This window comes from Miniopterus schreibersii (genome assembly GCF_964146895.1).
Source record: "Miniopterus schreibersii genome assembly, chromosome: 17".
In the NCBI taxonomy this organism is placed as follows: Eukaryota; Metazoa; Chordata; class Mammalia; order Chiroptera; family Miniopteridae; genus Miniopterus; species Miniopterus schreibersii.
In genome coordinates, this window is record NC_138117.1 from 39,923,463 (window position 1) to 39,940,066 (window position 16,604).

The window sequence follows — 16,604 nt, forward strand, 5'->3', positions numbered from 1 at the left end:
GGCAAAGCCTTTAAAGCAGAAAGGTTGGGACTGTTCGTGGTTGAGATTAGGGTGGGAAAGCTGGAGGTTCAAGGGTCACCCAGCTCTTACTAACTGTCTGACCTCAGGGATCTTCTCCTCTTTAAGCCGTAGTTACTTCATCTATTAAATGGAAAGAAAGTTGAGCACACACACCCTAACCCAAAGCTCACTTAATTTTTTAAACATTTTATTTATTGGTTTTAATATTTTAAACTATTTATTTATTGATTTGAGAGAGACATCGATTTGTTGTTCCACTTATTCAAGCACCATTGGTTGCTTCTTGTATGTGCCCTGGCCGGGGATCGAACCCGCCTGCAACCTTGGTGTATCGGGACAGTGCTCCAACCAGCTGAGCTGCCCTGCCAGGGCCCCTACCTAATTTTTTAAATGTCTCATTCAAGTCCAAACTGGACTGGTTCCTTCACTGATTCCTCAGAATGACCCCACCCTAAAGGTTGAACTTTATAGCACCGATACTGGGTCCTCCTTCCCCGTTGGATCTTAGACAAATTCCTCGCCTCTCTCAGACTCACTCCTTTGTCATTGGTTTCATTGTCAGAGAGGAAGAAGCTTGTGCTGCGAGTCCCACAAGGCACGGTTGGAAATGATAAAGCTGTTTCCTGCTTTTGTTTTTGAATAAAGAACAGAAGTGAAAGCACGCCAACAACTCGAATTGGAAGACAGTGAGGGCTTCCGAGTAGGGAGCACGCGCTCTGTCTTTGGGGGGATTCAGCACAGATGAAAAGAGGCGATCCCTCAGCTGGTTTCCTGCCCTTTCGGGGAGGCTGTGTTTTCTCACACACTGTCTTATATTGTCCATGGTTTTACTAATCACCGTTTTGTAAGTCACTGGAGAAAAAGGATTTGCTTTGGATCTCTTATACTCTGTACAGTGTGAACAGTTGCTCAGTCATTTTTTAAAAAAAACTTTACATATAAGATTGGACAGTTCACAGAATAAAGAAATGAGATAACTGCCCTGGTCAGTGAGCATCGGCCCCCACACAGAAGGGTCGCAGGTTCGATTCCCTGGCAAGGGCATGTACTTGGGTTGCAGCTTCCATCCCGGGCCCCTGTCAGGGCGTGTGCCGGAGGCCACCAATGTGTCTCTCACATCAGTGTTTCTCTCTCTCTCCTTCTCTCTCTCTTTCTCTATCTCCCTCCCCCCTCTCTCTAAAAATCAATGGAAAAAATATCCTTGGGTGAAGATTAACTGAAAAAAAAAAAGAAATAAAATAACCAACAGATTTCACGACAGGTCTGTAACTTCTGGATCCAAACCACTAGCAGAAGTACTTGAGAGATGGTTGCAAAGAGTCTCAGGCCCCCAAACTCCTCCCCCAGCCCCCCGACCCCAAGTGAGACTGCGCCGGAGGCAAGGTCCCAGGAACGAGCATGCACGTGAGCCCGTGAGGAGCTGCCCTCGGACCACACTGGTCCCTACAGGCGCTCAGGGTAGGAGCTGCCAACACCACCTGTTTGGAAGTCTTGGTCTTCATCAGCTCTGGCAGTTTCTCATGTGCCTCTTGAGGGATTATAACTATAGGCTGTGCTCGCCTTTTCCCTGTGTCTACCCCTCATTCACCTGTCAGCCTCTGGCAGGGAAAAAAGTCTCAGAATGATTAAGCTTTACTCTCAGAAAAACACTCACAGGGAGGAAGAAAAGTTGTCAAATGCGTTAGGGATTCTGCAGGGAAAATAAATGACCCCTCAGGTCATGATTGCATCAGGCGTGGACCTCAGATAGAACCCTGGGAAGGTTTTTCTCACTGGCACACCGGCGATGTCAGGCTAAGACCCTGAGGCTAGATCCTGCAGACACCCGCTCTGGTCAGCTGTGGGCCTCCCCTTCCTGCCACCCAGGACTCACCTGGGTTTCCCAAGGTCCCCAGTTCATAATGCTGGTGCTACCTGGAGCATTCGGGGCTGCGGCCGCCAAATGTATTGCTTTTCCCTATTCTTTGTCTTCTTGTAAAATTTAGGAGTAAAAGCCAAAGGATGGGGTACGTGTTACCTCTCGCCCTGCTGGACTGAACTACTGTTGCTAAGTGTGTAAGATGTATATCAATGTGCTGTTGGCTACGGGTACGGAGCGAGGACTGGGGTGAGCTGTACCCTCTCGCTGCTCTCCCCTCATCCTCAATAAGCAGCAAGAGGAGGGTGTCAGGACAGAGCCCAAGTGGAAGCCTTCGTCTTAATCACCGCTCACTGGAGCCTGTTCCAGGTTAGGAGCTTCATATATCCCGTGCGTGACCTCACAGCCATCCTGCAAGGGCTCGATGTTACTAACCCCACTTTACAGATGGGAAAACCAAGGCTAAGCAGCAAAGTGACAGAATTAGGTTCGAGCATGTTGGAACCCAAAGCGTGTGTTTTTTCATCACATCTCAAAATCTGTTATTAATTTATAAACTAAATAATTGTTTCTGAGTAATCAATACTTATTATAGTCAGACATTGAAAGCCCTGTTCCCTCAAAAACAGCCATTCCCTACAAAAACCTTTTTAAGTTATTTTTATATTTGAGTTTCAAAAGCAGAAACCATGGTCTCTCTGCTGAAAAGTGTAAACAGAAGGAACCATTGCAGTCACATCCATCCTACTCAGTTGTATTGTCTTTCTGCTCTTCCATATCCTAATTCAGAGCAGCACTGTACTCTAATTCTATCAATTTGAATAAACTTTTCAAGTAAAAAAAAAATTCCACCTGATTATCATAAATCTCATCTAACAGGCGCTTGTTCTCAGTCCCGCTGTTCCGCTCTGTGCTGAGCCTCATTCATAGCGTCCAGTGAGGACTCTGCGATATGACGGGATTGGTGTGTGGCCATGTCTCTGCATCGCGCCTTCCTCTCACCAGAGCATCACTTAGAGCGACACTAGTACGGCTGCTTCACACCATTCCCAGGGATGTTCACTTAAAAATGAATCTTCAAAGCATACAGTGACCTGTCCGAGATCCCATAGCAGACGCCTCAGGGTGACTCCGTACACCCCAGGGCACACGATCTAACACTGTCCTTGATGTTGGGAAAGAATTGTGAACTTCTCGAATATATAAATGTGTGTCTTTCAATCTGATGAAAGACACACATTTAAATATTCAAAAGATGTAGTGACTGTTTTGTGGCCCATGTAGTACCTTGGTTGGCAGTGATGGGGCATTAGATAAGAAAACGGGAGCCTTAATTAGTTTGAATATACACAGATCCACTGAAATATCACCAGTGGGGTAGAGGCACTGTAAGTGGAAACTACTTTTTTCTTCTAATCACATTGAAGATTTTTCTAGGTATATACCAGAGATAAAAAGATGGAATTATAGTGCCTGTCAGTACAGTTCAGAGTGATTACTGTTTGTATAAATTGTCCATCTGCGTCCAGTGACAGATGTGTTAGACGACTTTGTGCGTCCAGTGCCGTTTCTCACAGTAACACTGAGCAGTGGGCTCCGAGTGTCTGCACAGCTGCGGGAACTGGCCTGGGAAGCCCAGACTCCTGGTCAGTTTGTTCACTGGAAGGCTGGAAGTGAAGCTGGTAGGTACGGTCAGGAACTGAATTCAGATAGGACTCCAGTGTCCTCGGCCTTGACCTCCACGTTTACTGTACTAATGTTTATGGCCTGGAATGGGGAAAAAAAAGAATTAAAATTTACAATACTCATAAAAGGGATAAAATGCGTTATCTGAGGGTGAAGGTCTTATTAGATTTTGCTTCTCTCTGATGACCTTGACAGTTTTGAGAGGTACTGGTAAGGCTTTTTTCTTTTTTTCTGTTTCTTTTTCTTTTTTTTTTATAAGATGTCCCTCATGTGGGATTTCTCCAACATTTTTCTCATGATTAGCTTGAGGTTATGGGTTTGGGGAACTCAAATGTGACTTTCATCACATGATGTCAGGGGCACACACTATCTCATGGCCTATCCACTGTGCATGTTACCTGGGTAACCTGAGTGAGGTTAGTATTCGTCAGGTTCTGCCGCTGTCAGGGTGGAATATCTACATGAACTGTTTGGAAGGCTCTTCTCTTCTCTCCCACTTATTAATGCAATCATTTATTTATATCAGGATGGACTCATGGATGTGTATCTTTTAGACATTGCATTAAAATCCAATACTACTTTATTTCTGTTGCTCGAATTGTCTCAGCTTTGGCCATCGGGAGTTCTTTCTGTTGGCTACTCTATTCCTTTCACATGCCCCCATAATTTTTTTAATTCTCTCTCTATATATTTATATATATTTTTGAGCACTCCCTTATTTTTGGTGCTTCAAGTTGCTCCATTGTCATCTTGTATATTTCCTGCTCCAGACCTAGAATCAGGCACTTCTCCCAGGAGCCAAGCTTCCTTTATTGGGGGACAGTATATTTTGGTTGCAAGTCCTTTATCAGATATGTGTTTAACACATATTTTCTCCCTTTCTGTGGTGTGTCTCTTCATCTCTAAACAGTGGCCTTCTCAGAGTAGAAGTATTTAATTTTGATAAAGTCCAACTTACCAATTTTTATTTCATGGATTATGCTTTTCTAATTATATCTAAAACTCATCATCAAACCAAGGTCACATTTATTTCTCTTATGTTTTCTTTTATAAGTTTTAGATTTTACATATAGGTCTAAAACCATTTTGAGTTAATTTTTGTGAAAGATATGGTGTGTGTGTCTAGCCCTTCCCTTCCCTTCCCTTCCCTTCCCTTCCCTTCCCTTCCCTTCCCTTCCCTTCCCTTCCCTTCCCTTCCCTTCCCTTCCCTTCCCTTCCCTTCCCTTCCCTTCCCTGCCCTGCCCTGCCCTGCCCTGCCCTGCCCTGCCCTGCCCTGCCCTGCCCCTTCCCTCCGCCTTCCCTCCCCGCATATGGATATCCATTAGTTCCAGCTCCATTTCTTGAAAAGACTATCGTTTCTCCATCAAACTGTCTTTGCTCCTTTGTTAGTGATCTTTTGACTATAATTCTGTGGATCAATTTCTGGATTCTGTTTTTCTTCCATTGATCGGTGTGTCTAGTCTTTTCCCCAGTCCTCACTGTCTTGATTACTGTAGCTTTAAAGTAAGTCTTATAATCAGATAGTATGACTTCTCCCAACATGTTTCTTCTTCAGCATTGTATTGTCTCTCCTGGTTTTTTATCTTTCCTTATGTACTTTAGAATATGTTCGTCCATCTACAAAACAGCTTGCTGGGGCTTTGATTGGGATTGCATTGGTCTTAGGAAGAATTGGCAGCTTAACACTATTGACTCAAAACCATGAGCTTGAAACATTTCTCTGATTTCTTTCATCAGAGTTTTGTATTACTTTACATAGTTTCCGTACATATTTTCTTAGACGTGTCCCAAAACATTTCATTTCATTTCACATATATTGTTGCGTCAGTAAATGCTGTCACATGTTTTTAAAAAAGAATTTCTTTATTCGGGCAGTTTTAGGTTCTCAACGGACTTGAGAGCATTTTGATGTTACCATGTTTACTGTGTGGGACGAGCTGCCCGAATGACTTCTTTTTGGGGGATACCTGTTTCTTCTTTTGCTTTAGTTTTTACTTTGCATATGGTTCCTTCATTTCTTTTTACAGAAATACTGATTTTTCTGAGGTATAAATGCATGTGAACGATGGAACTTTAGAGAAAATGACAAATATTGCTAATTTGACCCTCTTATTTACAGGGGAAGGGGAGGAGTCACAGCCCGGCCGGTTGGAGTTGTGGTGCCTCGAGGGGCGTCAGCTTCCAGGGGAGTCCTTTCCACCCGAGGGCCAGTGAGTCGTGGAAGAGGACTTCTCACTCCCAGAGCAAGAGGAGTCCCCCCGACTGGGTATAGACCTCCACCGCCGCCCCCAACACAAGAGACCTATGGAGATTATGTAAGTGAGGGTATCGGACTTCAGCTTTGATGATCTGATTGACCCAATACATATATACCACGGATGTTGTAACCAGATAACCTCTCTCACCTTGCTTTCATTCTTGACTATTCCACATGGGGTTAATTAGCAATATTTATTGAGTGCTAAGTAAGTATTTGGTATTAGAAGTACAGAAATTGAAAAAGAAATGACTTCTCTCATCAAGTAGCTTAAGTCCAAGATATTGAAGATGAATCTGGGTGGTGGGTTAGGGGCTCAAGACTAAGATCAAGGAGACAAGTTACGGAGCTCTTACAGGATTTTCTTATAACGTTCTTTCATATTGCACTCCAGCTCGCCTCTGAGTAATTCAGCCATTTAAAAACCAATTGCCTACATGTGCCAAGCTGTTTTTATGCTGAGTATCTCCTCTTAAGCTCTGCTGCTGAATATGGATCCTTAGTGGAAAATCTTTTCAGCGAAGAAAACAAAAGTTCATTATTTTTTTAATGAATGCAGATCAGTTTTTCATTTACCATTCAGTAATTCTTTGATATGGTTCACTGACTTACCTAACATAAGAAGAAGGAAATATAACCCTGAAAACTGGGTGGGGGAGGGGAAGAGGAATTCTTCAACAAAAATACGAACCCCTCGGATTCTTACTATAGCTTCATAGTTTACCCAAAGGGAGAACATTAGCAGTGGAGAGATGTTTCCTGTCAGTAATCAGAAGTATTAAAGAGTGTGTGACTGTGGTTAAAGAGAGTGAGGCAGTTACAGGGCTGAAATGCAAGACCCAGTAGGTTTTCAAGGTTTTTTTTTCCTTTTAATTGAATTTATTGGAGTGACATTGGTTAATAAAATTATCTAGGTTTCAGGTACACAAGTCTGTAGTACATCAGCTGGATATTGTGTTGTGTGCTCACCACTCCAAGTCAAGTCTCCCTCCATCACCATTTTTCCTCTTTACCCTCTCCCACCTGCTCCCACCCCCTCACTCTCTGGTAATCACCATTCTGTGGTCTGTGTTTATGAACTTTTTTCCCTTAATCCCTTCAGCTTTTTCACCCAGCCCAGCAACCCCCCTCCCCTCTCACAGCTGTCAGTCTGTTTTCGATCTATGAGTCTTGCCTGTTTTGTTTGTTAGTTCCTTTTGTTCATTAGATTCCACATATGCATGAAATCGTATTTGTCTTTCTTTGTCTGGCTTACTTCACTCAGCATAGTACTTCAGGTCTATCCACGCTGTCACAAAGGGTAAGATTTCCTTCTTTTTTATGGTTGAGTAGCATTCCATTGTGTAAATGTACCACAGCTTTTTTATTTACTCATCTCCTGATGGGCACTTGGGCTCCTTCCAAATCTTGGCTATTGTAAGTAACACTGCAGTGAACATAGGACATAAAGGGAGAGATTGACAGGAATACAGTCATAGTAGAGGATTTTTATACCCCATTTACATCAATGGATAGGTCTTCCAAACATAAAATAAACAAGGAAACATGGCCATAAGTGACACACTAGATCAGATGTATTTAATTGATATCTTCAGAGCATTTCACCCCAAAGCAGCAGAATATACATTCCTTTCAAATGCGCATGGAACATTTTCTAGGATAGAATACACGTGTTAGGGCACAAAACAAGTCTGAATACATGTAAGAAGATTGAAATCATATCAAGCATCTTCTCTTACCATAATGGTATGAAACAAGAAATCAATCACAAGAATAAATTGGAAAAACACAAAAAGCCATGGAGGCTAAATAACATGTTACTAAACAATGAATGAGTTAACAATGAGATCAAGGAAGAAATCAAAAGATACCTTAGAACAAATGAAAATGAAAATGAGAACACAATAACCCCAAATCTGTGGGACACAGCAAAAGCAGTCTTAAGAGGGAAATTCATAGCATTATGAGCATACCTCAAGAAACAAGAAAAATCTCAAATAAACAGTCTAACTTTACACTTAAAGGAACTTGTAAAAGAACAACAAACAAAGTCCAAAGTGAGAAGGAGGAAGGAAATAATGAAGATCAGAGCAGAAATAAGCAAAATAGACAATGTAGAGTGTAAAAAACCATACAAAAAAAAGTAATGAAACCAAGAGCTGGTTCTTTTAAAAGATAAACAAGATTGACAAACCTTTAACCAGACTCATCAAGGAAAAAGAAAGAGTACTCAAATAAATGAAATGGAAGAGAAGTAACAACTGATACCAAAGAAATACAAAGAAATACAAAGGATTGTAAGACAATATTAATTAACAACTATATGCCAACAAATTGGACAATCTGGATGACATGGATAAATTACTAGAAACATACACTCTTCCAAAACTTAATCATGAAGAATCAGAGAAACTGAATAGACAGGTAACAGCTAGTGAAGCTGAAGCAGTCATCCAAAAACTACCAACGAACAAAAGTACTGGACCAGATGGTAGATTTTAGCAAACATTCAAAGAAGAGCTAATATCTGTCCTCAAACTATTCTAAAAACATGTTTTGCTTTAATGGAGGCCTCTCACTAGGTGTTTAGCTCCTCTTTGTACAGTTTCTGGAAGGTTGCAGAAATCCCCCAGGCCACAGACAGCCTCTTCAGCTTCATCTGCAACCACTGGGGAGATCAAAGTCTGTCCTGGACACACTGTACTGTTTGTAATTCCCTGAGTATGCTGTGTCCTCAGGCTTCCAGACCTTTGCTCACATTGCTTTTTCTGCATCTGACTCTCTGCTGCATGTCCCTCTTGACTTCAGTTAGCTTTCACTAGGGAAGTTTAGAGGAGCTGACCCATTGAGCATTACCACAGTCATTCCATGTCTCTCTCCCACCTAGACTGTGACCTCTGGAAGGACAAGCATGTGTGGCATTTTTCTTCTTTTTTGGAGGGGGCACCTGGATGGATGGGTGGATGGATGGATAGCTTTTACTTCTTTGTCCTCAGCAAAGAGTGTGTCCTGGGAGCTCAGGGAATTATATTAATTATTTTTAACAAATAAATCTCGTAATAACAGTTTCACCAGTTTGCTCTGTTCTTGGGAGAGGACATGGATCCTGTCTCCTCCTTATAGTTGGACATGTTCCTGTTTGCTACTCTTCTTACCAAACTTACAGTAGTAACCCTGCCTCGAGCTCTTGCGCGAATACCGAGTCTCTTGAAGATAGCAGGACTGTAAATGGAAGGAAGCGTGCGGCATTCCCTGACTGTGGGCTGGGTGTCTCTCTGTTTCCCTGTCTCCCTTCCCGCTCTCTCAGGTTGGTTAATGAAGGTGTGGCTGGTAGATGTCGTTGTTACCAGATGGGGGTGGGGTGGGTGGATGAGGACCTTGGGCTCCACTCTTCCATAAATGCAGCATGAGTCAGGCGAGTGTTTAACTTTTCTGGCTTCATGATCCATACATTTCAGAATGAGCTATTTATTGACTTTGTTTCGTGAATTAATTCATCTTTTCACCTGACAAAGACTGAAGCCCTGCCCTGTGAGCGGGACGCTCGTGTCCTGTCTCAGTGTTCTGTTAGCCCAGCACGCCCTAGAGGAATATGAGTAAAAACTCCTGAGAGGTCAAAGTCCGGGAGATGGAAAGGAAATTCGAAGCACTTGGTTTTTCTGTTTGTAGCTCAGATTTTTATTGGTAAGTGATGGGAAAGGCATTAAAACGATTGATTCAGAGGTATCGTGTTGAGTTAATTTACTCACCTTTCCATCCGCTCCCATGGGTAATGGGTGAGTGGCCGTGTCGAGGAACAGGTGTCTCTCGGGAGCAGACACGGTGGGAAAGCTCTGCCGGGAAAGGCAGCCTTCGCCGCCTGTGTCCTGCGCTCCCTGGCCCACCCCAGGCACCGCTCGTCACTGTGGCTGCAGTCCCCACCCAGGTCAGCCCTCTTCCTGCCACACGTGCCGTCATGAGAAACACTGTCCTGAGTACATCCCCTTCCCAGAGTTGCCGTCATGAAGAGTTTAGAGTTAGAAGTGCTATGACTTTTCCTCTTAATTCTCTCTTATTTCTGGGAGCATCTATTAAAATGAAGAGCCGAGAACGGGGTTTGCCCCACTAGCCTAGCATTTTGTCCCCTCCACCCCGTCACAGTGAGGGCATCAGTAGCCAGCACTGTGCATACCCAGCTTCGCTGGTCTCTGGCTTGAGGAGGGGACAGGCCCCCTCGCCTCCGCTCAGCTGCTCACAGCAGAAGCCCAGCCTCTCAGCTGGGCCCTTGGCACCTCATGGTCTTCCCACGACCCAGCTGGCACTGAATCTCCCACCTCCAGCCCCTCTCATGCAGCTTTGCAGGCTCTGGCATGTCCCCAGTCATCGAATATTGGTCGTAACTGTTTGAAACCATGAAGATTATTCATGCAACTTACTTAACTTGGCAGCATAGGAAGGAAAAAAATGGTAACTTTAAAAAAAAATGTTTGTTTGCCTGTTTTTAGGATTTTAGATTGAGCGGCTACACTATAAGATATCCAGCTTAGAAAGCCTAGCATCCTAAACCCCAAAATGTGTGCTCAGTCCTGTGGCAGGTGGGAAAGTTGAAGCTGGTCTTCATAAAATATACTAAAATTATTATTTCATTGAACCGAAGTACTCATAAATTAGATTCTGCACTCTGGAGAGTAGGGACCCCCTAACTCACCTTTATATTCTCAGAACCTGATATACTGTCTGGCACATAAGAGGACCTTAATGATTGCTGACTGACTGAATGAATGAATATTCTCAAGATTGAGTTTTTTAAAATCGCCACCTGTGGAGAAGACCTCAGATGCTTCCCAGGTGGCTTTTCATTTTCACTCACATAGAGGTTCACGTGTAACTCAGTCATTGGCATAGATCTGTGTGGTGCAGAAACATCGTCCGTGAGTATGCATCCCTTTCTTTGTTTATAAACTTCTAGGGGAAAGCGCCGTGTCCCTTATTCGTCTCTGGCCACTCGCGTGGTCCCTGGCACGCTGTAAGCGCTCAGCGAGTGCTTGCTGGGCTAGAACCCCTGCAGAGACCGGGTGCGTTTCCTGTGAAGGTTGTTGTGTTGTTCCCGGTCAGCGCTGCAACCATCCGCCGGCGAGAAGCAGGATAGCTGGCAGGGAAAGTGCCTTCCGCCTGGCTCAGTTGGCTGGGCGGCATCCCGGGCACTGAGTGGTTGCCGGTTCGATTCCCTGTCGGCACATACCTGGGTTGTGGGTTTGATCCCTGACCAGGGCGTGTACGTACAGAAGGCAGCCGATCGCGTTTCTCTCATTGATGTTCCTCCACCCCCCTCTTCTGTCTCCGTCCCCTTCTCTCTATGCACGTCCTTGGTGAGGCTTAAAGTGCATATCTTCCCTCAGCTGCACGCGGGTGTAGCCCCTTACAGAGCTAGAAGGCCGCTCTCTGTAGCACTTGAAGGGGACACAGTAACGTTTGTGGAGTGCGTCTCGCGTCTCAGTGTAAGAATGGGCTTTCAAGGAGACGTGCTGTTACTCTCCACGAAGCACTCTCGTATCCGTTATGTCACATTGTCCTCACAGCCACTCGGTGGGACATACTCCGAGCCTGTTGTACGAAAGAAAACCGGAGGTCGGGGAGGTCAGCGTCTCACCCAGTCGCATGGAGGTCAGGAGGGAGCAGGTGCGGGATTGAGAATTCAGGGCCCGTATTCTGTCGAGAACAATCGGGGCTTTATTAAAATCAAAAACAGTGATGAAAAACAAAACAGAATACCGAAAAAACCAGTGCAGGTGTCGTCCTCATGGGGACAGCTGCCTGCGAGGTCAGCGGGATGGAGGCGAGCGGCCTCCGCGGTCCCTGCGGTTCACCGCTTCTCGGCCCTGAAGCTGCCTTCAGTGGGTACGTGGGACCTGAGAAGACTTAGGGAAAATGGGTGGAGGTTAAGATTTCAAAAGTACAATATACAGAGCCCTGTTATTACAAATATTGGCCAAAATCAAAAGAGCATTTTTGCTATTAAAGAATTTCAGAGCATCCTTCTCTTTAAAAAAACTTGGCAGCCTGGCTGGGCATGGCTCAGCGGTTGAGTGTCGACCAAGGATCCAGGCGATCGGGGTTCGATTCCCAGTCAGAGCACATGCCCGGGTTGCAGGCTCGATCCCCAGTCGGGGGCTTGCAGGAGGCAGCCGATCAATGATTCTCTCATCATTGATGTTTCTATCTCTCTCCCTCTCCTTTCCTCTCTCTGAAATCAATAAAGATATATTTAAAAAAAAACACACAAAAAAAGCAAACAAAAAAAACACCAAAAAAAAAAAAAACACTCGGCATTCCCTGGGCCTCCGCGGGTAACCTTTAAAGACCTTGAAATGCAGTCATTGCCATAAGGTTTTGTTTCAGGAGAAGTTGTTTGGTTCTATGTAACCGATCCGGCCGACTTTTCCTTTTCACTTGCCTTTACCTTTAGTATGAGGCCGTTATCTCCAGAGAAAAAGATGAAAAGAAATCACATACGTTGCTTATTTAAACAAAAAAAGGGATAAATCCTGTTCTTCCCAATCCTGCTCTTTTTTGAGAAAGTATATATTTCAGTCCTCGAATTACTCAGTATTGCTCAGACTGTACTAAAGCGGCAGTGTGCGTGCCAGTGCGCTTTCAGGCCCGAGGAAACCAGTGGCACATGTTCATGTTGCTTTGTAAGTGGTTACAGGACGTCCGTTAAGATTGTGCTTTGAGCCCAGGTGTGAAAGCCGGATCATTCGAAAGCATTTCTTTGTCACATGTACCTGTTGAAACCTGACTCATTTTCCTCAAGGTGAGTTGTGAAGAGAATTTGATCATTTATAATGTCATCTGAGACAGCTGTTCATCATCAGAGTCACTGTCACGAAACATTCCCCGAGTGTGTGTCATTGACAGCATCTGTTAGCAAATGCGTCTGTTGATTCTGAGACGGTTGTCATTACAGGGACACCCAGCCTCCCCACGCCTGTGGAGTAGACTCCCTGACCGTTGCGAGACTCACTCTCTTTGTGAGTCCTGTCTCTTCAGAATAACTCCAAGGAAACTGGGCAATTCAGCATGACTGGCTTTTTTCCAAAAAAGAAGGAAGCAGTGGATGTGTTTCCAACCACTTGGGTATAAATCGGGGCCTTCTGCTCCTTCTTTAACTTAGTAAAATGAGACCTAATAACATTAATGTCTCGTCTCTTCTTTGAGAACAGAGAGTCCCTCTTTCCCACAGAGACGTGGAGTCATTGCCATGTGAACAAATGATTAAATAGCTGACAGTTAATTGGTGTGCGTGGAGGCAGCCACAGAGAGCACTTTTTTCAGAACGCCGGTGTGAACTGCAGAAACGCGTGCCTCCTGGCAGAGCCCGTTTCCACCTCAGCTTCAAGTGAAACCGTGAGCGATAAATGGCCTTAGATGCCACCTACAAAAAATTCCGAGCTATCAGAGTAGATGCGTGCTCCCCAGACACTCGGCGTGGTAGTTCTGGTTACTGACTCTGAAACAGCTCTTTCATTCTCATTTCACCCGGCACTCACATGCTCATAAGAATGAGATCTGAATCTGCCTGAGCTCTGTCTGCCGTCATCCTCCCGTGTCCCTCTCTTCTCTTCCAGTGCTGCAGCGCTGTGGGACAGGGCAGAGTCCCAGTGACTGTGAGTGGCTGCCAGGGCCTCACGGCTCATCTTCGCTCCTGTATTCAGACAGTACCTACGTGGTCTCACGTCTTCATAAATAACTGTGGCATCTCCGGTTCAGCTGCATTGCACCTGCATTAGTTAAGGTGCTTGACCTCCGTAGGGAGCAGTCTCCAATCTCCCCTGTCCCATAATGTGCTCCGGTTATGTCCTCAGAGCACCTATGCTTGTCACAATTTGCAATTATTTGCTCTCACTATAAATCTGTGCTCATTCTTTTATTCCTGCCACCTAGCATATAGTAGTCACTCAATAAATACTGGTTGTTTGGATGGATGGATGGATGGATGGATGGACGGATGGGCGTGTAGACGATTGCTGTAGCCCACTCAGTCCCACCTTTACTTCTAGTCTTGCCTCTGCCCTGGTGCCTTCCGTTAAATAATGTATTAGTCGTACCACTTCTAGTGTCAGAGGTCTGGCAATGCTGCCGCCCCTCCGCAGGCCCCAGCCCCAGGACATAAGAGCTAGTGTGTTCTTTTAGAAGGACCTCAGTCTATTTGGGGTGAAGTTGAGGTTCGTCTAAGTGACGTGGAAAGGCCTTCATGACTGTCCCCGTCTGCCTGCTGCTCAACCTCCCTGCCCTCGGTCCCATCGCCGTCATTTCACATTCCATCAGGACCTCTTGCTGCTCTGTGTCACCGGGACTTGACTGTGTCACCCTGCGTTTGGGACTGGTTTTCTTCTAATGCCCTTCTCTCTTGTCCACGGCAACTCTTTTTTCTCTCTGTCCCTCAGCTGCGCCTCCTTCCGGTCCTGATCAGGCGCAGTATCAGCATCTTTGGTGCACTGGGCACCCACCTCTGTGCTTCCTTACTGTCATTGTCCCCAGTGGGCTGTGGTTGCTTTAGGGAGGGAACTATACCTGGCCCAGAGCCCCTCACAGGGCCTGACATTTTGGAGATGCTAAACACACACGTGCAGGATGGCCTAGCTAACTCTGCCATTCCGTGTGCCATTTTCTGTGAAAAGTACTAAGCGAAATCATGTCGAGTACCTTATGCTAATTTCACCACCCTCACCTGGCTTGTTTAGCGAGGCGATTGGTAAGAAGGTACAATTTAATAAAGATAATGCGATTCTGAGAGGCGCAATCCTTGGTTTCTAGTCCCACTTCTTGTCAGTATCACCCCCTCTTTCTCTGTTGTGTGAAGTTGTGTAAATCACTTAACCTTCTTGGGCCTTAGTTTCTCAGTTGGCAGAACGGAGACGAAGGTGTTTTACCTCCCAGGCCCGTGGGGTAGACCGATGCCTCCTGCCTCTTCTCCAGCTTGAAAATTCTATAATGGGTTGAGTGTTTCCTGGAACTTACTCGGTTTCCACTATTGCCCTGAAAATAATTTTTCTTACAAGAAACTAATTTCTTCAAGTGGAAATCTTAATATCAAAAAAAAGTCAAAGCCCTGGCCAGGTGGCTCTGTTGGCTGGAGCCTGGTCCTGTCCACCAGAAGGGATGGGTTCAGTTCCTGGTCAGGGCACCTATGGGAGGCAACCGATTACTGTTTCTCTCGCACATCTGCGTCTCTCTCTCCTCTCTCTTTTCCTCTCTCTCTAAAATCAATAAACATTGCACATATCCTCAGATGAGGTTAAAAAAAATAAAAGTCACAGAATAAACAAAACGAACATTTTAATGAGAGGAAACAGCTAAAAGTGAGTGGGCGTGAGTCTTGAATTCTAAAACAAAAGTTTTACAAACTTTTAAAAGTGGGATTTTTAAAAATGCAGACCTGCCATTCAAGATGTATATAAACTAAAATTGTCTTAGAAGTTCTAATTATGTTATTTTCTAACTCATTTAAGTAGGACTGCCTCAGCCGTCTGTTCATGGCAGTGTTTGCCAGTCACAATGTCATTTGATGTCTTAATGTTGGGTGATCTTTCTAAGCTTCTGAGGCTGCGCTGATGGCTCATTCACCTTGGAACGTAAGCATGTTGGAGCTTTCTAGAGGTCATACAAGGTCATCAGAATGTGAAAGCTCCTTTACTGCAGCAGGTCCTCAGATAAGCCTTTTAGGTCAAGGTCATTTCATTATAACATTGATGAGAAAAAAAATATTGATTCCCAGCTGGGCTGGGGCCACTGTCTGTGTGGAGTTTGCCTGTTCTCTGCACGTCCACGTGGGTTTTCTCTGGGTTCTCGGATTTCCTTTTACATCCCAAAAATGTGCACTTGAGGTGAATTATGTCTAAATGGTCCTGGTCGGGGTGAGTGCGTGAGTGGTGTAGTCAGCATGGTTCCAGTCCGCGGGCGCTTAGACAGGACAGCTGATTCTTCCCAAGTGGCACGTCGAGTGGGTGGCAAACCTGTGTGCCTTTACTTTCTCACAAATGCTGTTCTGAGCTCTTTGCATGGATGTTCAACAGCTTTACAACAACGCCATGAAATAAAAGTCACACAGCTGGTTAGGGAAGAGCTGGAATTTGGAGCCCAGCAGTCTGTCTGGCTCCAGAGCCCACGCTCCTAAGACCTGGCACTATCAGGACCCAGGACAAGTCAGTTTCATCTGATTCAAAACCCTCTGTTTGCAAATGGAGAAAGTGATAAATGAATGGGAAAGCTGTTTAATCTCGTCAGATGTAGAGGTGGCTTTGCGAAACTTAGAGCGAGAGGTGCACAATTAAGTAGTTTGTTGGTTTTACCAATCCTCCTGTAAGTACTGTAGGGTATTTCCTCACAGGACAACTACCACCCGTTGGTAGTAATCCAGGTTTAATCCAGGTTGAGAGTGGGTAGTAATCCACTTAATCCAGGTTTAGAGCCTCAAAGAGAACGTTTTGGCTGGGAGCAGGAATCTAAGCCTTGTGTCCTACGTGTCTTTTCCGCCTGTTTTCCGGCACCCTGGCTCAGGAAGGCTGCGAAAGATGAAACTTGTCCTAAGAAAGATGCTAGTTACTGTGATAATGTGGCATCAGTCCCTGTGAAAAGACAGCACGAAGACCGTTTCCTCCTGTGGCATTAGAATAAAACCTGAAATTTTGACGATGGGGGACATCAGCGAAGGTCTTTTTAGGGAAAGCCACTTACATTTTTAAGTGTACATGCAATTCTATAACCTAGATTTGTTTAAAGATTCCGTGAAGTGATACTTCT

General features: G+C 44.9%; 1 protein-coding gene across 5 annotated transcripts in view; it reads left to right on the top strand.

The window, feature by feature from the left end:
• Positions 1-16,604, top strand: part of KHDRBS3 (KH RNA binding domain containing, signal transduction associated 3) — a 136,138-nt gene that overhangs the window by 72,636 nt on the left and 46,898 nt on the right. For all 5 annotated transcript variants that reach the window (XR_013997407.1, XR_013997408.1, XR_013997409.1 and 2 more), the window contains one exon: positions 5,685-5,880. Coding sequence is in view for 2 of the 5 variants with exons in the window: in XM_081116289.1 (XP_080972415.1) it covers positions 5,685-5,880 (196 nt within the window). In the remaining 3 variants the exon portion in view is untranslated. The remainder of the gene's footprint in view (positions 1-5,684; positions 5,881-16,604) is intronic.